At 37.9% G+C, this 19,068-nt stretch overlaps 1 protein-coding gene across 10 annotated transcripts in view; it reads left to right on the top strand.

Annotated features, from left to right (window-relative positions):
• Positions 1–19,068, top strand: part of unc13a (unc-13 homolog A (C. elegans)) — a 45,573-nt gene that overhangs the window by 12,153 nt on the left and 14,352 nt on the right. For all 10 annotated transcript variants that reach the window (XM_044130154.1, XM_044130158.1, XM_044130155.1 and 7 more), the window contains 26 exons: positions 1,790–2,599; positions 3,414–3,507; positions 4,374–4,420; positions 4,573–4,651; positions 6,508–6,513; positions 6,739–6,813; positions 6,921–7,140; positions 8,363–8,590; positions 8,808–8,949; positions 9,264–9,433; positions 9,589–9,704; positions 10,758–10,921; positions 11,052–11,205; positions 11,343–11,411; positions 11,741–11,830; positions 11,930–12,064; positions 13,910–14,043; positions 14,170–14,255; positions 14,548–14,674; positions 14,751–14,847; positions 15,359–15,502; positions 15,600–15,677; positions 15,812–15,889; positions 17,033–17,121; positions 17,218–17,364; positions 17,630–17,753. In XM_044130154.1, the coding sequence (XP_043986089.1) occupies positions 1,790–2,599; positions 3,414–3,507; positions 4,374–4,420; positions 4,573–4,651; positions 6,508–6,513; positions 6,739–6,813; positions 6,921–7,140; positions 8,363–8,590; positions 8,808–8,949; positions 9,264–9,433; positions 9,589–9,704; positions 10,758–10,921; positions 11,052–11,205; positions 11,343–11,411; positions 11,741–11,830; positions 11,930–12,064; positions 13,910–14,043; positions 14,170–14,255; positions 14,548–14,674; positions 14,751–14,847; positions 15,359–15,502; positions 15,600–15,677; positions 15,812–15,889; positions 17,033–17,121; positions 17,218–17,364; positions 17,630–17,753 (3,703 nt within the window). The remainder of the gene's footprint in view (positions 1–1,789; positions 2,600–3,413; positions 3,508–4,373; positions 4,421–4,572; positions 4,652–6,507; positions 6,514–6,738; positions 6,814–6,920; positions 7,141–8,362; positions 8,591–8,807; positions 8,950–9,263; positions 9,434–9,588; positions 9,705–10,757; positions 10,922–11,051; positions 11,206–11,342; positions 11,412–11,740; positions 11,831–11,929; positions 12,065–13,909; positions 14,044–14,169; positions 14,256–14,547; positions 14,675–14,750; positions 14,848–15,358; positions 15,503–15,599; positions 15,678–15,811; positions 15,890–17,032; positions 17,122–17,217; positions 17,365–17,629; positions 17,754–19,068) is intronic.

Genomic DNA, 19,068 nt, shown 5'->3' on the forward strand with positions numbered 1-19,068 from the left:
TATCTTTGTATATGTATTTTCTATATAATTTTATAGACAATTACTGTTCCTGCTTCTGTCCTTATTGTGCTCTTAGTAAAAAAAAACTTTAAAAAACTTCTCAGATCCAACCAATGATGCATTGTGTTTATGTCTAGAAAGGCTGTACAGCCTTCTCTTGGTGTGTGTGGGAAGAGGATAAATGATTGACATGATGTGTGGACATGTCTGATATTTCAGCAGTTGGAGGCAGATGGATTAATTGTTGGTTGGAGTCGTTGGGACCGCCTGTAAGAGTCTGTGCGCATCTGTTGTCATGACAGCTTGTTATTACAGCCTCACCCTGTATGTGAGACTTGAGGAAGGGCCCTGTCTTGTCCTGCCTGTTTCACACTTGGTAATTATACACATTTAAATCCCACTTGTGATGCAGTAAAGGCTGCATTTCTGATTATGGCGCCTTAACAGAGAAGCCAAGAAATTTTATTTTCACCTTCAGTTTGTAGTTAGATCTTTGTTCTTTCAGAAAATAAGAGGTTAAATATGCATTTAGACTTAACAATGTGTGGAATTTGTTACTATGTGATTCTAGATGTGAGAGATTGTAAGATAGGTTATGAACTGAGAAAATGGGAGTGCTGTGGTGGTTTCTGTGACCATTCATCCGTACTAGTGTGTACTCCCTCTGGCTCACAGCCCAAAAGTCATTATATAGTTCTCTCCATTATTGCTCTTGCACTGTGTGTTATTGAACTAAGACCACTGTGGTAAATATAGATAAAACAGTGAAGTGTGAGTGTTTGTTGCAGTGTGGTTAAGAAGATGTTTTCCTGTGTTTCTGCAAACTCTCTCTGACTCAAGGGCTTTCCCAGTGAGTAATAGCCATTTTTGTAAATACGTGTTTTTCACATATTTATCTGCAAAAAACAAATAAATGATCTAAGTTTATTGCTTTTTCCTCCTCAGTTTGGAGAGGTGTGTTTTTATCGTTTTACATTCAATTTTGGATTGGTATGAAGATTTTTTTTTCTGCTTTAATTTATGTTTGAATTAGCATCTCTTGAAACTTTGTATTTCTCTCTACTGAAACACGCATCTTGCTATGAAAAAGATGCTTAACTAATCAAAAGCATTTGGTTGGAATTACAGTCCAAAATTATTCACACCCCTTGAACTCACATTTTGTCTGGTTACAGCCATAAACTTCAAAGTATATTGTCAAGATTTTATGTAATAGACATGCATGTGATTTGAGAGGAAATTCAAACATGTTGATTTTTTAAAAATAAAAATCTAACAACAACCAGGTGAGGACTATTCAGTACAGTGGCCAACCTACTTTATTCAGTAGGTTAAGTTTAGCTTTTATTTATTACTAATATTTTACTAACATTGACTTACACCATGTAGTGTGCAAAAAGCAGTGTATATGTTAAAATCAGATAAAATTCTGAGGTTAGCATAAGTGCTAAGGTTTGCTAGTATGTGGGCTCCCATGAACGTGTTCACTAACTTTGCCTTCCTTCTTCCTCTTCACAAGTATGCACTATTTTGTGTTGGCTTGTCTCATAAAACTCCAAGAAAATGAAGTGAAATTTGTGGTTGCAATGTAATAAAATGTGAAAAAAATTAAAAGGGGTATTAATATGTTTGTAAGCTACATTAGTCTTTGATTAGCTGTCTCCCTCCCTGGCCTCAGCACAAGCTCCTTAATTGTGACAACACAGCTGTGGGGGTCCCCTGTCATTTATATTTTAAATCTGTGTGGGTTGTATGTATCTAACACGTCTTTATCTCCCCCTCATGTCAGTCCCACAGACAGCCGCTATGCCTCATCAGCGGAGCTGAGCAGAGGAAGCTCTCAGCTTAGTGAGGAGTTTCCTCCAGAGGACGGTGAAAGTTTTCAAGGTTCAGAGTTCTACGATGAAAACGACTCGTACCACTCCTGCCATTCCTCCGTCAGCTATGGCAAAGAAGACTCCCCGGGTTGGGATGGGGAAGACCACCAAGGGGTCTACAGTGATGAGGGAGGCTATCTCAAAGATGGAGGGGAAGAGGGTGCACTGTATGATGAAGAGGAAGGTGACATTTACGCAGAGGAAGGGCAGTATAACTATCAAGATGAGGAAGAGATGCACTACAGAGATGAAGACATGTATCCACTGGGTGACAAACAAAGCCAAGACAAGGAGCCGACCTACACTCCGTCAGTGCCATCAGGCTCTGCATCCACCTTGATGCCACCATCTGATGGCCTGTCTTCCTCCAGGCCACCTTTGGAGAAGCAAGCATCTTTGCATCAACAGAGGCTTGCCCAGGATCAGACCCAGTCGCCCAGTGCAGCTCTTGAACTACCTCCAGTCTCACAGGACAGCGTGTTGCCCTCTGATACTACAGATTCCATCAAGCCTTCCTTTGCTCCATCACAGCAACAGATGTCTGTCACAACATCCACCCCAACCATCCCAACCCAGGTTCCACCTCAGGACACCAAGTCCCTGGAGCCAGAACCCAAAGCTGAAACCCCTCAGGAGGACGATTATCCTCTTGATCAGCCCCCAGCAGTAGAAACTGTGCAGCCTGCTCCTGAGGAGAAAACAGAAGAAGTTCCTGTTCCAAGGTAAAGTCTTTCTATGCTAATGTTGTTGGAGACTCAAAATGTATAAGCGTTCTTAAAGTGTCATTGTTTTTTGGGTCAAATCCACTGAAAACAGTAAAAATACAATATCTATGAGTAATATTTCTGGTTTAGAGAGGGGACGCATATCCAGCAAGAATTATTCCAGAAGCTCGCTTGAGATGCATCTTACTAAGAGACTTTTAAGTGGACCTGTACACATGTATTTGGGCTTGTTTACATAATTTATCCCTGTGTTGAATTTAAAGAAAGTGAACATAAATCGGGCTGCACAGTGGCGCAGTTGGTAGAGCTGTTGCCTTGCAGCAAGAAGGTCCTGGGTTCGATTCCTGGCCCAGGGTCTTTCTGCATGGAGTTTGCATGTTCTCCCTGTGAATGCGTGGGTTCTCTCCGGGTTCTCCGGCTTCCTCCCACAGTCCAAAAACATGACTGTCAGGTTAATTGGGCTCTCTAAATTCTCCCTAGGTGTGAGTGTGTGTGTGAATGGTTGTTTGTCCTGTCTGTTTTCTGTGTTGCCCTGCGACAGTCTGGCCAGGGTGAACCCCGCCTCTCGCCCAGAACGTTAGCTGGGGATAGGCACCAGCAACCGTCCCGACCCCATTAAGGACAAAGGGTGATTAGAAAATGGATGGATGGATGAACGTAAATCTTTGAGTTGATGTCAATGTCTGACCAAACCTGTAAATCCCTTGTGTTAAACACTTTCTGATTCACGTTTAACTTCCTTATTATTAGCTATCATCACGTGTGATGGTCTAAATTATTCTACTGTATTTGCTTTCAATCCTTAATTCAGCTTCCCAAAGAGAGAAATCATGGAGCCAGGTCCTGCTAGAGCCAAAGCTAACTGGCTTCGCCTTTTCAGTAGAGTACGACTGCAGCTACAAGAGGTACAAACTGCAAATGTTTCAGTGAAGCATTGTTGTGTCTGCTTGCATACCTGCCAGGTTAATGTCTATGAAGTTTCTTTTTTTTTGCCGTATGTTTACCCTGTTGCTTCTGTGCTTTAATACTCAATTATTTAATCACTATATGTTGTATCAGTCCCTGCATGTCAGTGTTCTATTTTACATGTTTACTGATTTGTTTGCCCATCTGTTTTTCACAGTTTTTTTTTATCCTTTGCAATCTTATGTGTTGTATTAGCCTAGTCTCTGTTTTCCCCTTGTATTGTTTTTGCTACTTCATTATTTTCTTTTCAGTTGTTTGCCATCCCCGTAGCGATTTGCATGTAGTCCGTTCTGATTACCCATGGCTGGAGAAGACTCTCAGGTGGGTGTAGCCATATGCGTCTTCTCATGTGTTCCTCTCATAGCACTCACAGATACTTAGGATGATAATGATAAGCTCCTGCAAACCTGTAAAACTGGAATCAGGATGCATCTTAGGCAGACCTTTTTCTGTGCATTAATAGGATGATGATCAAGGTCTGTTATTATTTTTGAAGAAGTAACAAGACAAAGAACATGGTTATCATTTATGGAGCACATTGAATTGTAGGAATGATTACATGAGTTGTTATCTGTGTAAAACACTTTTTATTTTTTGTCTAGTGTATGAGGTATAATTACTTAAACCCACAATTTAGCTATTTTGTCCTTCCAAGCTGCTGGATGACCATTTCTATGTATCTGAAGAAAAATTTCTCTCCTATTTATTTGTTAACAATAGGAAAACATTTTAATTTCTCTGTAGGTTTTAAATGTTTTCAAGTATTGTACCTTATTTGCTTTTTTTAATTCATCTTTCTCCAAAGGCACGAGGAGAGCATGTTGGGATTGCCTCATTGCTTTTGTCTGCAGGGTAAGTAACTATGAAGCTGACAACATTATGGCTGAAAATCTGTAACTTGTCAAACAAAGGGCAAGCCAGTTGTGAAATTGATTTGTTCTGTCCAGATTTTTGACAGCTGTTATTTGATATGAAGCTGATATATGGTGTGTCTCTTTTTCCAGCATGGGTGGTGCTCTGTACAGCATTGACAGCATGCCAGACCTTAGAAAGAGGAAAGCAATGCCTCTGGTCAGAGATCTGGTTAGTTTCTGCTCTAATCTCATTTCTGTCTTTTGACTAAGTGTCTCATATCTCCCCAGTCCATCTCTCTACCTCTCTCTCCCTTTCTTATTTTATTCCCATTATGTATTCGTCAACTCCTTCCCTTCTTCCTGTATGTATTTTAACCCCCTGCAGTCCACTTATTTTAATAATATGAAGCACATTTTCTGTTGACTAAAGTCTGATCAGTTGAGCTTCAAGGATTGGGAGTATGCCATCAAGACAGATGTCTCTTACTGCTTGTCTAGTTTTAGATAAATATGATTACACACTTGTCATCAACTGCATAATTGTCTGACACTACCTCACTGCTAATATGACTGTAACAAACATAAATCATTTTCTGAGATATGTTTATTTGTAAATCTATTGCATAGCCATTCTTAAAGCATGTGAGATCTATATAAGTAGGGAGTGATAGATTGGTGGGATTTTATTTCCATACCTTGCTCTTTACATACATTTCAAGACTTAAAGTGTGAGTATATGTTTTGCTTAGGGCTTGGAAATGGCTTGAATCTTTTCATCTAATTCTGTCTTTGATTTTAACATTTTTAACTTACTTTGTGAAAAGAGCACTGACAGAAACCTGAATGCCTTACACAAATATTCACACCCTAAAAGTTTGGGGGGTTTTTTTACCCTTTTTTAGTATTTTTAGTTTTTTTACATCGTAGACTAAAACAAAGTATTGTTTAATTGTAAATTGGATTCAAAATGATACATAAATGTAAACTTCTTTTTCACACATAAATGCCAAAAAAGCAGGGGCTTTCGTGAACTCTTATTTACTAATTAGGCATTTGGTTGCACTATAAAGTTTTGTGGCCGTCAGAATATAGAGGACTGAATGAACACATAGAATACACTTTTCTAATTTTTAAAACCACTGATCCTTTTCCTTGTATTTAGCAATTATGTGCTACTTTATGTTTGCCTATTACATTAAATCCAGAAAAAGTACACTCAGGTTTCTCATGGTAACATGACAAGATATGAAAAATTCAAAGAGGTTTGAAAACCTTTGTGAGGTACTGCACAAATTAATTGCCACAATAAGCTTATTGTGCAGTTTTTATTCCCTTTCCATGGAACATTGGAGGTAAATAATTGCCAACACTCTCAGATACAAGCAGACGTAGGCTGGCACACCTGCGTTATGCTCCCCCAATGGTCTCACACAAACACACACAGTCCTTTGTTTTGTGAAAATGATTCCTGTAATTAATTGGAGATGGATGAGTCCTGCCTGAATAATCACTAAATATTATTACATTCAGCTATCGAATAACAGCTGTGGTTGCAAGAGCAGCTTCCTCAAAAGTCCCCTGACTTATGAATCTCCACATGTAACCAAATATGCATCTTGGTTTTGTTTTGTTGATTGATTTGTACACATTAAACTGGGGCTACGATTATTTGACCTTTTGTTTAAATTTGGAGAAAAAAAAACAAAAAACTTGGAAGAGTATGTCATACAAAGTTGTTGGCTTACTTGCAGACATTTTTAATGTAATTATATCTTGATCTGTATGGTTGAATAAATATCACCATAAAAAAAAACACATTAACCAGTTTCTACTAAATCAAGGTAAATATTACTATACATTGTCATTATACATTGTATGTCTTCATTGGTTCAACCGTCACCTAAATTTATGTAAACTGAAAAACTTTATCAAATTTTGCTATTTAACTAGTTAACTAGTGTTAACACTAATACCAAGGCTATGGTTTTAGATATAGCAAAGTATTTTATCACTGTCTGAATAAGTCAGTTTTTCCTGCCGTGTCTAATGTTAAATATTTCCTTCTCTTCTTTTCCTAAACCAAAGGCAATGGTGAGTATTATTTCATATTAAAATATTTTAATTTATTATTTTGTAAAAGTGTATGTTTGTGTTATCATTCGACTAGACACGTTCGATTGGAGAAATAATATGAAGTTTTACTGACATTACATTTAGTTTTTTAGGCTCAGAGCTCTGCATAAGATAAAGAGTGTAGCATATATGCTATATTATATATAGTACGGTTATTAACTTCCATTCTGCTCATTCACTCAGTCTTTGGTCCAGAACTCTAGGAAGGCTGGCATTACCTCAGCCCTAACATCCAGCACCCTGCATAACGAAGAACTGGTTTGTTTTCAGTTTATTCAAACAACACAATTTAATGAAAGTAACTCACTCTGAGTGTGGAGCATCAAAGCCAAACTCTTAGCAAATCTTTTCCGCTCATTCTGTAGAAGAGTCATGTCTACAAGAAGACCCTTCAGGCGCTCATATACCCAATCTCTTGCACCACCCCACACAATTTCGAGGTGTGGACAGCCACCACTCCAACTTACTGCTACGAGTGTGAAGGACTGCTGTGGGGTATTGCTCGCCAAGGCATGCGCTGCACTGAGTGTGGAGTCAAATGCCATGAGAAGTGCCAGGACCTGCTCAATGCTGACTGTCTACAAAGTAAGAGAAGTGTTAGGAAGAAACTGTGCGTGACATGATGGTTTAACGCAAGTGTACAGAAATAACCTAACAAGATTGAAACTGTCATAATGAATAAAGACAGATATCATAGGCACCAATGTGCCATGTATTAGCTTATGGGTGAGTTCTGATCAAAACATTTTCTCACTGAAACTGACATCTACACTGTTTAGTTTTGTTTAGTTTTCTGTTTTATTCATGACTATTTGTGCTGTGTTTAAAGTTTTACACGTACTAAACATAGTTATTCCTGGCCATTTTTGAGACCCGTGTCGCAAAGACCCACACTGTTATCTCTTAAAAAATTATTTACTTATTTTGGCTTCTGTTCATATAATTTGATTCTTGTTAGAACCAGAGAACTTATAAAATCTGCCCCCAAACACCTGTCAGAATGCTTTTAGCTTCCCTTTAAGCCTCCATGTCTTAATTCAGCTTAAATAAGCTCATGTTAATTAAGAAAGATTGGACAAATAACCTGCAACTTGGCAATTAATGATGATGTAGGTAATATTTGAGGATACATCCATAAATTAGACACAGAAGAGGCTTCTTTAAAAGCCCAAAATAATATGGCATTCATTCCATTGTTATCTGTGACATTTGACTTTTCCACACATGAAGATTTGTGAGATTTTCTTTTTTTTTTCTTTTTTTTTTTCAAAATTAATAGTACCCTTAATCTAAACTTTTTGCTGAAGTGATTGTGTGTTCAGTGAAAGATTTGTGTGTAACCTTGTTTTACTGTATAAATGTTTTCTATTAACAGAAAAACCATTCAGTTGACTTATTTTTTCTTATGTTCAATAATCAAAGCGAAACAGAGTCCTCCATTTCTGTTTCCTTTTTGTGTGAAAGATATTAAAAGCAGTTTGTCTTTCCTTGTCATTTAGCTCCCTGTTTTTCATCAGTTTTTAGCTCAGCTTTTTATTGCTTAGAGCTCCGTTTGGTTTTGATTCATGAAATAGATCATAGTTTTTTTCATTTGCGCACATAAACCTCTCACTTTGACGGATTAAAATCGATTGAAAATGAATTTCATAGTTATGGAATAGATATCTTCTCAGTAATTAACTTTTGCTCATGCTTTCATTTATTTATTGTCCAATCTGTCAACATATTTTATTTGAAATCAAGTTCATTTCATTTATGATTTCTAATCCCTTTCCTGATATAACTTTTTGACTGTCTTTGCAACCAGGAGCTGCAGAGAAGAGCTCCAAGCATGGTGCAGAGGACAGAACCCAGAACATCATCATGGTTCTTAAAGACCGCATGAAGATCCGTGAGAGGAACAAACCAGAGATCTTTGAACTCATCCAGGAAGTGTTTGCTGTCATCAAGTCCACCCATGTCACTCAAATGAAGCAGATCAAGCAGAGTGTGCTCGACGGCACCTCCAAATGGTCAGCCAAGATCTGCATCACAGGTGAGGAGAAGCCATTTTCAGCGCACCTTAAACGGAGCTAGCCAATATGGTCAGCATCACTGTCAAAGGAGATGACAGCTGTGTTGGACTGTAAAAAGAGACAAATAGTCGTCCTTGTGCCAGGAACACAGGTGGCATTTATGTTTTAGTATGAGGCAGCTGTTTACACCCAAGTACACACACAGTTACAGTGCATGGTTTCTTCTCTTTTGTTCAGTGTTGTGTGCTCAGGGTCTCCAAGCAAAGGATAAAACTGGTTCTAGTGATCCCTATGTAACTGTCCAGGTGGGGAAGACCAAGAAGAGGACCAAAACTATCTATGGCAACCTCAACCCTGTCTGGGAGGAAACATTTAATTTGTGAGTTTAAAAATTTCTCTAGGCAGGTTGAGACTCTACGTATAGTTGCGTCAGCAGAAAGTATTTAGTGGTAGGTCATACAAAGTCTCAGTTAAAATTAAAAATCCGCAAAAGGCAGCAAAATTATACCTTTCATGTAACTTGCATATGATAATTTTTTGGCAAATAAAAATTTCTATTAATTTCAGCATCAATCAGGTTTAACCATCTCAAATTTCTTTTAGTCTTATTTTTTCTTTGTAAGTAATCCGGCATGAGTCACGATATCAGTGTTGTTGATGCATGTGGCTTAATCTCTTGTTCCACATTTCTAGTGAATGTCACAACTCCTCAGACCGCATCAAGGTGCGAGTCTGGGATGAAGATGATGACATTAAGTCTCGGGTGAAGCAAAAGTTCAAGCGAGAGTCGGACGACTTCCTCGGTCAAACTATCATTGAAGTCCGCACTCTGAGTGGAGAGATGGACGTCTGGTATAATCTTGGTATGCTCTTTTTTTTCCTGCTTATTTAAAATGTAATGATTCACAGATTCTGGATTATCTTGCCATGCAGAAGCTGCAAGGGTTACCTAATTGTTACAACTGTAGAAATTTCAGGATGAAGTTGAGTGATGGTCTTTCTGTTTTGCACACTTCAGACAAACGTACGGACAAATCAGCTGTGTCTGGGGCTATCCGAATGCGCATTAATGTGGAAATTAAAGGAGAAGAGACAGTCGCTCCATATCACGTACAGTACACCTGTCTGCATGAGGTAATGTTTATCTTTAAAAAAGCCCAACTTCTTTATTGCTATTGCATAATTTCACACTGAAAAATTAAGAAAAACACAATCTTTACATTGAGAAAATTTATTCAGTAGGGGGGAAAACTATTAAATTTGTTTCAACAAAATCACCAGTATCACACTGGTTGAAAGTGCAATGGTACCTTCAACAATTCCTATAAAATAAATACATGTGAATATTTTTTAAAATTTATACTTCTCTTTTTTAAGTTGATGTGCTTGTGTTTTTGTTTTCCAGAGATTATATCAAGGCACATTAGTTGTAGCAACCCTACAAAATGGGAAAGACAGCAGAACATGCTCTTCAGGATAGACCCACATTATGCTGATCTTTGTTAGTCAGAAAAGGGTTACAAGATAGTACCCAAATTTTGACATTGCCAGTGAGAGCAGTTATAAAGCTTAAAACAATTTGAAATATGATTAGGAACTTGTGATTACAATAAGAGAGATAATGTAGTAATGGCCCCGTGGAGTATTCTTTTCTCTAAAGAAACTAGTCCCTCTCCTACAAAGCGAAGACAGACACTTATATTTTGACTGTGTGCAGAAGAAAAAAATCACCTGATCGATTGTAGATGAATCTCAGATTTCAATGGAGTCATTGCTCGGCTCATTACTCAGCAGATCTTATTAGGTGAATCTTATATGACATATGATCATACTTGTTGCTTCAGATAAGTTCTCATCAACTCACCCTGAGCGTGTTTCAGTGGTTTAACATTTATGGTCTGCACAGCAGCTTCTTCTGGCCTCTTAATGTAGTTTCATGATACTTCATACATTATTACCAACAGACATAAAGGACTGAGAGCTTGCACTATTCTACCTATACAGTTTAATGTGTATGAAACCTAATTACGCCTCAGTAAACCACTGAGGTGTGAAAAAATGATTGAATTACTTTTCATTCATTTCAAACCTCTGTACTGTATATTTCCCATTTTCATTTTTGTTTCTTATTGTTTTTCTCCTTCCACCCTTCTCACTTTACTTTGCTTCTGTATTTTTTTTCTGTAGAATCTCTTTCATTATGTAACAGATATCCAGAATAATGGTGTGGTGAAGATCCCTGATGCAAAAGGGGATGATGCTTGGAAAGTTTATTTTGAGGAAACTCCCCAAGAAATAGTAGACGAGTTTGCCATGCGTTACGGAGTGGAGTCCATCTACCAAGCCATGACGTACGATTCTAAGTTAAAAATCTCCAAACATCGATACATATAAAGAGGACCTAGAATATGATTTTGTGCAGTAATGTGTTGAAGCCGTTAAGATCCGGTGTTTGCTCATGATTTCATTTCTTATTTACAGTCACTTTGCCTGCTTGTCATCCAAGTACATGTGCCCAGGTGTGCCTGCAGTCATGAGCACCCTGCTGGCCAACATCAACGCCTACTACGCCCACACCACCCAGGCAACCAACAACGTTTCTGCTTCTGACCGATTTGCTGCTTCAAACTTTGGAGTGAGTCACTAAAACATCTATATGCTACATACATATTTTATTCATAAGTGTTTTTGTAGTCTTATGGGGATGAGAGATATCTTTTTGAATACATTTCTCATTCAAATTCTTTAAGTCCTGTTTTGTTTTACCCACAGAAAGAGCGATTTGTCAAGCTTCTAGATCAGCTGCACAACTCTCTAAGGATAGACCTCTCCATGTATCGAGTAAGAATGCTCCTTCTTTTCAGGAAGTACACACTCACACACATAATTCTCATTATGTCTTCTGCATCTTCGATTTTTACTCTCCCTTTTTGGAGAAACACTAAAAACAAGAGGCATTTTGTTAATTAGAGTGACATTTCTTCTCAAACATACACAGGCGCATCCAGGAAACACCACCCACCCACACAGCAAGCTGAGGTCTCACTGGCAGTGAAAATTGTGTGACAGGACTGGATCTTGCACATAGACACACTAGATAAAGGCAAATCTGAAATGTTGCGTTGAGGCCTAGTGTTTGTGTGTGTTGTTTTTTTCTCCTGTGACCGCAGAATAACTTCCCGGCCAGCAGCCCTGAGAGGCTACAGGATCTCAAATCCACAGTTGACCTCCTCACCAGTATTACCTTCTTCAGAATGAAGGTGCAGTCCCCTTCAAAGTCTCACTGTGAAACATGGTCAGACATTGTGTCAATAGACAGGTCATCTGGTTTGACTGCATTGTTTTGTTTGTGTTTTCAGGTTCAGGAGCTCCAGTCCCCACCCAGGGCCAGTCAGGTTGTAAAGGATTGTGTGAAAGCCTGCCTCAACTCCACCTACGAGTACATCTTTAACAACTGTCACGAACTCTACAGCCGCGAGTACCAAACAGACCCGGTAAGAGGCAACAGCACTGGACTGACTGACTCCCTAAAAGGATTTTTTTTCTTTTTTCCTCCCCACCAGGGGGTCTTTTTGTGGGCTCTAGTGTCCCTTATATGACAGTGGGCTAACAGGAAAGGGGAAGAGAGAGGGGGGAAGACATGCAGCAAATGTCGCCAGGTCCGGGAATTGAACCCTCGACGGCCGCGTCAAGGACTAAGGGCCTCCAAATGTGGGTTGCGCTATCCCCTACGCCACCACAGCACGCCCCAAAGGATTTATTTAATCTCTGACGTATCATAAAATATAGTAAAACTTTTGATTGTGTATATGCTGCTATGTTGTTGTAGGGCAAGCATGCCATACTTGAGACAAAGACGCGTAATTCTAACCTGTAATATATTTAAGTTAACTAATTTTCACTGTCTTTTATCAGCTTTAAAACTGAGAAAGAAGTTGGACACTCCTCTTCCTGCAAGTCCTGCATGTTGTAAATCTTTCCCTGCTCAAACACTTCTGAGTTCAATAAATGTGTTAATAGCATGCTCCTGCAGAACCTTTTGTCAGAATGAGGAGATAATTGAACTATTTGAGTTGGGCATGTTGTCGCAGGTCTAGATTTAAAATGTATAAAGCACCAGACCTGGGGAATCACAATTACACACCCTGGATGTGGACAGTTTAATAGCGCCAAAATACGAGCAAATATAGTTCACTTCAGTTTTATTTAGTCTCCCTAAATCACATAACCTGGAGCTCATTCAGAGCTCAGTTAACTTAGTGACCATTAAAAACAGCACTTCCTTGTAGCAAAAAAGACCAAAAAGATTTGTCCTTGTTGGGACTCCATTTTTGCTCACTAATTAAGCTGTCTTTATTTGATGTGTTAAAAGCACTGTGACTGCTCTGCGTGTATGCCTTTTATGTGTGCTGAGCTCTTATCATCTCTGCAGTCTGTATATACCAGGCTCTTCAATCCAAAATTTCTACAGTGAATTTCAACAGGGATGTCTAGAACTTGTTTCAAGCGTTCATTAAATCGCCCCCCTTTGAATTTCAAATAGGCATTTTTCCCTTTGAATAAAACATTTCATCCTCAGGGATGTGGCAGCATTTTGCAGGAAATGTCTGCAAGATGATTCTTTCCCTTTTTATCCCTGCAGCTTTTTTTTTCTTACAGCACATCTTAAACTACTTCAAACCCTAGAGAATTTTGACCCTTCTCTCCAAAAACCCTTTTAACTTTTGGAAAATTCAAGTTGACATTTACATACTTTGGCTTACTGATTATCTTCTTCAGTAACAGAGGCTGCTACAATGCAAACTTCATAGGAATTTATTTAAAAAGTATTTTGAATATGTGCTTTAAATTAATTTCCAAGATATGATTAACACAGCATTTCATCTTTTAACATCAACACTGTATTCTTTTATTTCTCCCTTATGTATTTTGTAATTTGAGAAATCATCAGAAGTACTTCTTGAAATACTTTGCTAAAATTATTTTTGTTACCAAGAAAGTTGATCAAGCTAGTGACCCAAGTCCAACTGTGACGAAAGAGGAAAGACTCTTAAGTTTGCAGCTCACATAAAATAACGAAGCTTATCTAATCCTAAAAATGGAAATTTATAATGACAAGCTGAAAATGAATATACATGAAAAAGATTTGCAGTGCCTATGCAGGATAGGACAAAATGAAGAGTATTCTCATGAAAAAATGTGACTGTTTATGTCAAAAATATATGCAGTTATGCATGACTTGGGAGAAACAGTCATATTAACTAGTAAAACTCTTTTAAAGTTAACAGAGAGCCAACACTGATGACTTCAGTGATAAAAGTTGCTATATTTTCTTCCAGGCCAAGCAGGGCGCTGTGCCTCCTGAGGAGCAGGGACCCAGTATAAAGAACCTGGACTTCTGGTCCAAACTCATCACACTTATTGTTTCCATCATTGAGGAGGACAAAAACTCTTACACTCCCTGCTTAAACCAGTATGTATCAACAAAATTTAATAAAATGAATGGCAGGTCATTTTGGTGATCAGTTTCAGCTTCATAACATTAAAGTAGCTTTCTTTAACTTGATGAGTTTCATGTTTTTTGTTCTTCTCCATCAAGATTTCCCCAGGAGCTCAACGTTGGAAAAATAAGTGCCGAAGTAATGTGGAATCTGTTTGCTCAGGATATGAAGTATGCAATGGAAGGTGAGTTGAAATCAAATCTTCAATATGTGAACTGTTAAGGCCTGATATAGAGATATTTTTATGAACAGTGAACTTAATATTTTTTACCGGAAATAACTGTTAGTCTTCCAGTTTCAGTTCGTCAGGCAAATTTCTGTATTAAAGCTGAACATAAGTACATAAACGTGCAAACAATGATGAATGACGATTTCATTTAATAAAGGAAAAGCAGAAGTAGAAGTCAATTTGCTGCAGATTTGTTGTAAGTTAAGGAAGACATCTGAATGGATTTATGGTTTCTGTCTTTTTTCAGAACATGAGAAAAACCGCTTGTGTAAGAGTGCCGATTACATGAACCTGCACTTTAAGGTTAAATGGCTGTACAACGAGTACTGCAAAGACCTTCCCTTCTTCAAGAGCCGAGTGCCTGAATACCCTGCGTAAGCATCATCATTTTTGTAAGAACAAAAGTCAACATGTGGTTCAGATATGTGTGAGCATGTTTGGGTTCTGCAGGTGGTTTGAGCCGTTCGTCATCCAGTGGCTGGATGAAAATGAGGAAGTCTCTCGTGACTTTTTGCACGGGGCTTTGGAGAGAGACAAAAAAGATGGGGTAAGGTTTCAGATTCTTTTATTATCTTTCAAAGCTTCATCTTCCTTCTGCCTTCCCCCAAAACCTTTCCTCTCTACTTCAAGCAACAGGGAAGAAAATTCTGTTGCAGTAAGGCATTGCTGGCTTTATTCTACAGTTGTAAGTGCATGAAAGCTGTCCTCACCTCATTACCCAGACTCCCCTTGGTCACACAGAGACACCCCATCCAATTAGAGAGCAGGTGCTAACCAGCCAATTACAATGAGGCCGACAGTCCCCCCACCTGTCACCGGCGGCCTGTTGAACTGTCTGGTCTCAGTAGTTGGACACGCAGTGACAGACATCAAAGGATCGGTTTACTATAGCACCTGTTTCTCAGCCTACATGGTTTTAGTTGGGCAAAGATTACATCTCCCCACATTTTTGAATGCTGACTTTCTTCCTGCTGCAGATTCATCAATCTCTAATTCATAATTTACATTTTTTTTTAATGCTTTTTAATTTTCTTAGCCCATGTTTTTCTGCTTTGCAGTTCCAGGTCACATCAGAACATGCTCTCTTCTCTTGTTCGGTGGTGGATGTGTTCTCCCAGCTCAACCAGAGCTTTGAGATCATCAGAAAGTTAGAGTGTCCAGATCCACAAATCGTAGGACATTACATGAAGCGATTTGCCAAGGTAGATTGATCGCGGGTGTTTCTTGCAGCTCATTCCTCACTTTCAAATTTCAAAGAAGAAAATACAAAGTTAAACATTCTTTATGTGTATTTTGCAGACCATCAGCAATGTTCTTCTGTCCTATGCTGATATCATTTCCAAGTTGTTTGCCAACTATGTTACCATGGAGAAAGTGGTAAGTGATTCACTGAGCCTGCATAAAGTATTTATTTTTATTTTATATAGGAATACTATTTATTTTACCAACACAAATGAACTGATTTTTCTTTAAAGACCTTAGTTCAGACACATTTAAACTCTTATTTTCAGCCCTGCATTCTGATCAACAACATCCAACAACTGAGAGTTCAGTTGGAGAAAATGTTCGAAGCCATGGGTGGAAAAGACGTGAGTAACTCTGCCACATGGGCGCCCACTATTTCATACTAGAGGGACCTTTACTCAACATTTTTGATCCTTTGTGTTTCCATTTATGACCATCTTAGATCAAGTGAAGTTTAAATTGTTATAAAAAGTCTTTATTTTGCTATAATCTGTTATCTTATTCCAAAGTTTAGTAAAATAATCATTTTAGTTGGGCTAAAATACCATCTATAATTTTATGTTAAGTAAGACTAAACCTAACCCATCAGTCAAATTTAGCATTTATTTTCATCCAGATCCTTCGACAGACAACATGAGGTGAGATTTTAGGTGCTTTTGGGAAAAATTATGGAAACAGTTAAAATTTTTGTAAACTGAGGGAAAATTTAAGAAATCACAAACTACACAGAGTCTGTATAATCTGGATGTTAGCCATCGTTGGACTAGTCCAGAATAATACTTGTCTCTTTTGCTATGGTTCTGATTAAAAAAATAATAATAATAATCAAAGTTTTCTCATATTCAAAAACTGAATAAAGGTTTCATTCGTCCCAAATTATGTTCCATAGACTCTGTTCAGAGGAGTGTTACACATTTCAGGTTTGGTCAGCCAAAGTGTTTTAGATTTTGAACTCGAGATGATAAAATGCAGCCCAGACACCTTATATTGTCACCAGTAAAGTGGATAAAAAATATTGCATTTGCAAGTGTGACAGTAAACCCAGCTTTTAACTGATTAAACTATATTGGTGGAGTCCATAAATAAAACTGAGTAGGAAACTAAAGGACAACTTTACACTCGAGCAGTGAAGCTTTCACATCTTTTCACAACAGTTTTATTGGTTATATAAGCTTAAATGTTTAATGTAAGACATTATGCAAATAAAGGAGACATTCAGCAGACATGATAATAAATATGATAATAAAATGTATAGAAAGTCCTGAAAGATGTGAACCAGCTATAATATTTTAATACTTTTCACCAAAAAAATATTTAAAAAATTAAATAAAATGTATTTAAAATGTAGATTTCTTTGATTTATCCAGTTACTTCCCTTTTTATGTTTTTGATTATCTAATAAAACAGAAGTAATATGTTAATAATTGATCACTTAGAACTGTTTTTATTATAAAAGTTGTACTTGTGCATTTGTGTTTCTGATTTAGCTGTGTGTGGAGGCCAGTGATATCCTGAAAGATCTGCAAGTGAAGCTCAACAATGTCATGGATGATCTGAGCAGAGTCTTTGCCGTCAGGTGGAAATTCACCCACACTCGCATTCAAACTTGAATCACAACATAGATTTCTGCCAGACATATGTCACATAAAGCTGCATGTTTTTTGCTCCATAGTTTCCAGCCTCACATTGAAGAAAATGTGAAGCAGATGGGCGACATTTTGGCTCAGGTGAAAGGGACGTCGAATGTAGGGAACGCCAGCAGTGTGGCCCAGGACGCTGACAACGTGTTGCAGCCAATCATGGAGTTCCTGGACAGCAAGTAAGCCAGTGTGACATTTTCATCTAATCTAAAGAAGGATTAAAGTTAAGGTTCTGCAGTGAGGAGATAAATAAGTGATACAGACACATAATTATTCAACATATTTGTTCCTGTTTCTACTGACATCCATGTATTTTGAAATCCATTGTTATTACATAGCCATTCACTCTGCTGCACGATACTGATGTTCTTGGAAACATAATGTTTTCTTAAAAATGTTGTGTTGACGGAGTTCTAGTATTTATCATTATTTCTTTTTTTCCAGCCTCTCTCTGTTTGCTAAGATTTGTGAGAAGACTGTCCTAAAACGTGTGTTGAAGGAGCTGTGGAAGCTGGTAATGAACACCATGGAGAAAACCATTGTTCTGCCTCCACTCACAGACCAAACGGTGAGAGCTCAGACAAGTATGAGTGCACAGGGAGAATTATACAAAGCTGCATATTAATTACCTGAAACTCTAGATTTATTATACCAAATAAACACTGCATGCATGCAAAAACAGATATGTGCTTTATATTTCTAATGTGAATAAATGCTCATGCATTCAGACCATCTTTGCAAACAGCCAATATCGGTGTTGTGTAACGACTTTTTAATGTCTTAAAGTCACAGTGAATGACCAAAAATTAAAAGTTTCCTTCTTTTGATTTTTGTCACGAGCATAAAGGAAATAATTAGGATAGCCAGAATTATATATAACACATGCCAAAGCAAGTGCTTACACACACTAAAGGCTGAAGAAAGGACTAAATGAAAAGGGAGAAAATGGATGACAAAAGAGGAAACGTGCGTGTCGCTGTTCAAGATGGGTCCTATATAAAGATCAAACTGCTTTTGCTTTGCTTTTACATGTCACCCAGCTCTCTTCTCCACTTTCCACACACAGAGTACGCAACATTGCCACCAGTGTCTTTGTTCATTCGAGCAACCAAGATCGAGTATTTTAATGAAGAGTTCAGGGGAAATGGATTGCACCATATCATTTCAGCATCAGCTCATGGCTGCTCTCCAGAGTGTCGCCCTACAAATATTTGGAGAGAATCCTGCTTTATGAGTGATTTGCAACAGTTTGGCTTAAATTTGTTTGCCCTAAGGATCTGGCCCACTTCCAAAAAGACTATTACATTATGGAAAGCAGCCTTTTTTTTCCTTCTTATTTTGCTTTGTTTTATATATATATATTTATATATGTTGTTTATGTTGAGTTTTTTTATCTAAAGAGCCTCATATCACTGAAAATAAAGTTACTATATTTAGTTATGATACATGGCATTGCAGACGTCTGTTGTATTACAAGCACATACTGTGCTTTATGAATATTTTCATACCCCCTGAAATTATTTTTTCAAGGAAAAACCATTGTTGAAAAATACAGTATATGCCACTCTTTCTGGGCTTTAATTTGTGGAATTTTTTGAAAACATGTCCTAACAATTATGTCGTATTCTTGTCACAAAACGTCCCAATAAATTCTGCTGAGTTTACGGTGGTAGTGTGACAAACCATGAAACAGTTCAGGGAGTATGAATACTTCTGATTTGTAGGTTTCCCAGTTAATCAACTGAAAGGAAAAAAGGAAGGCTAAATCTATAAAATCTATTAAATCATCACATTTACTGAGAGACAGATTTTGCGGTAAAAAAGAGAATTAGTTTTGCTGACTCATCAGTTTTCACCTGCACTCCACTCAGACTTCATGCAGG

The sequence above is a fragment of the Gambusia affinis genome, linkage group LG10 (genome assembly GCF_019740435.1).
Source record: "Gambusia affinis linkage group LG10, SWU_Gaff_1.0, whole genome shotgun sequence".
NCBI classification, from domain to species: Eukaryota; Metazoa; Chordata; class Actinopteri; order Cyprinodontiformes; family Poeciliidae; genus Gambusia; species Gambusia affinis.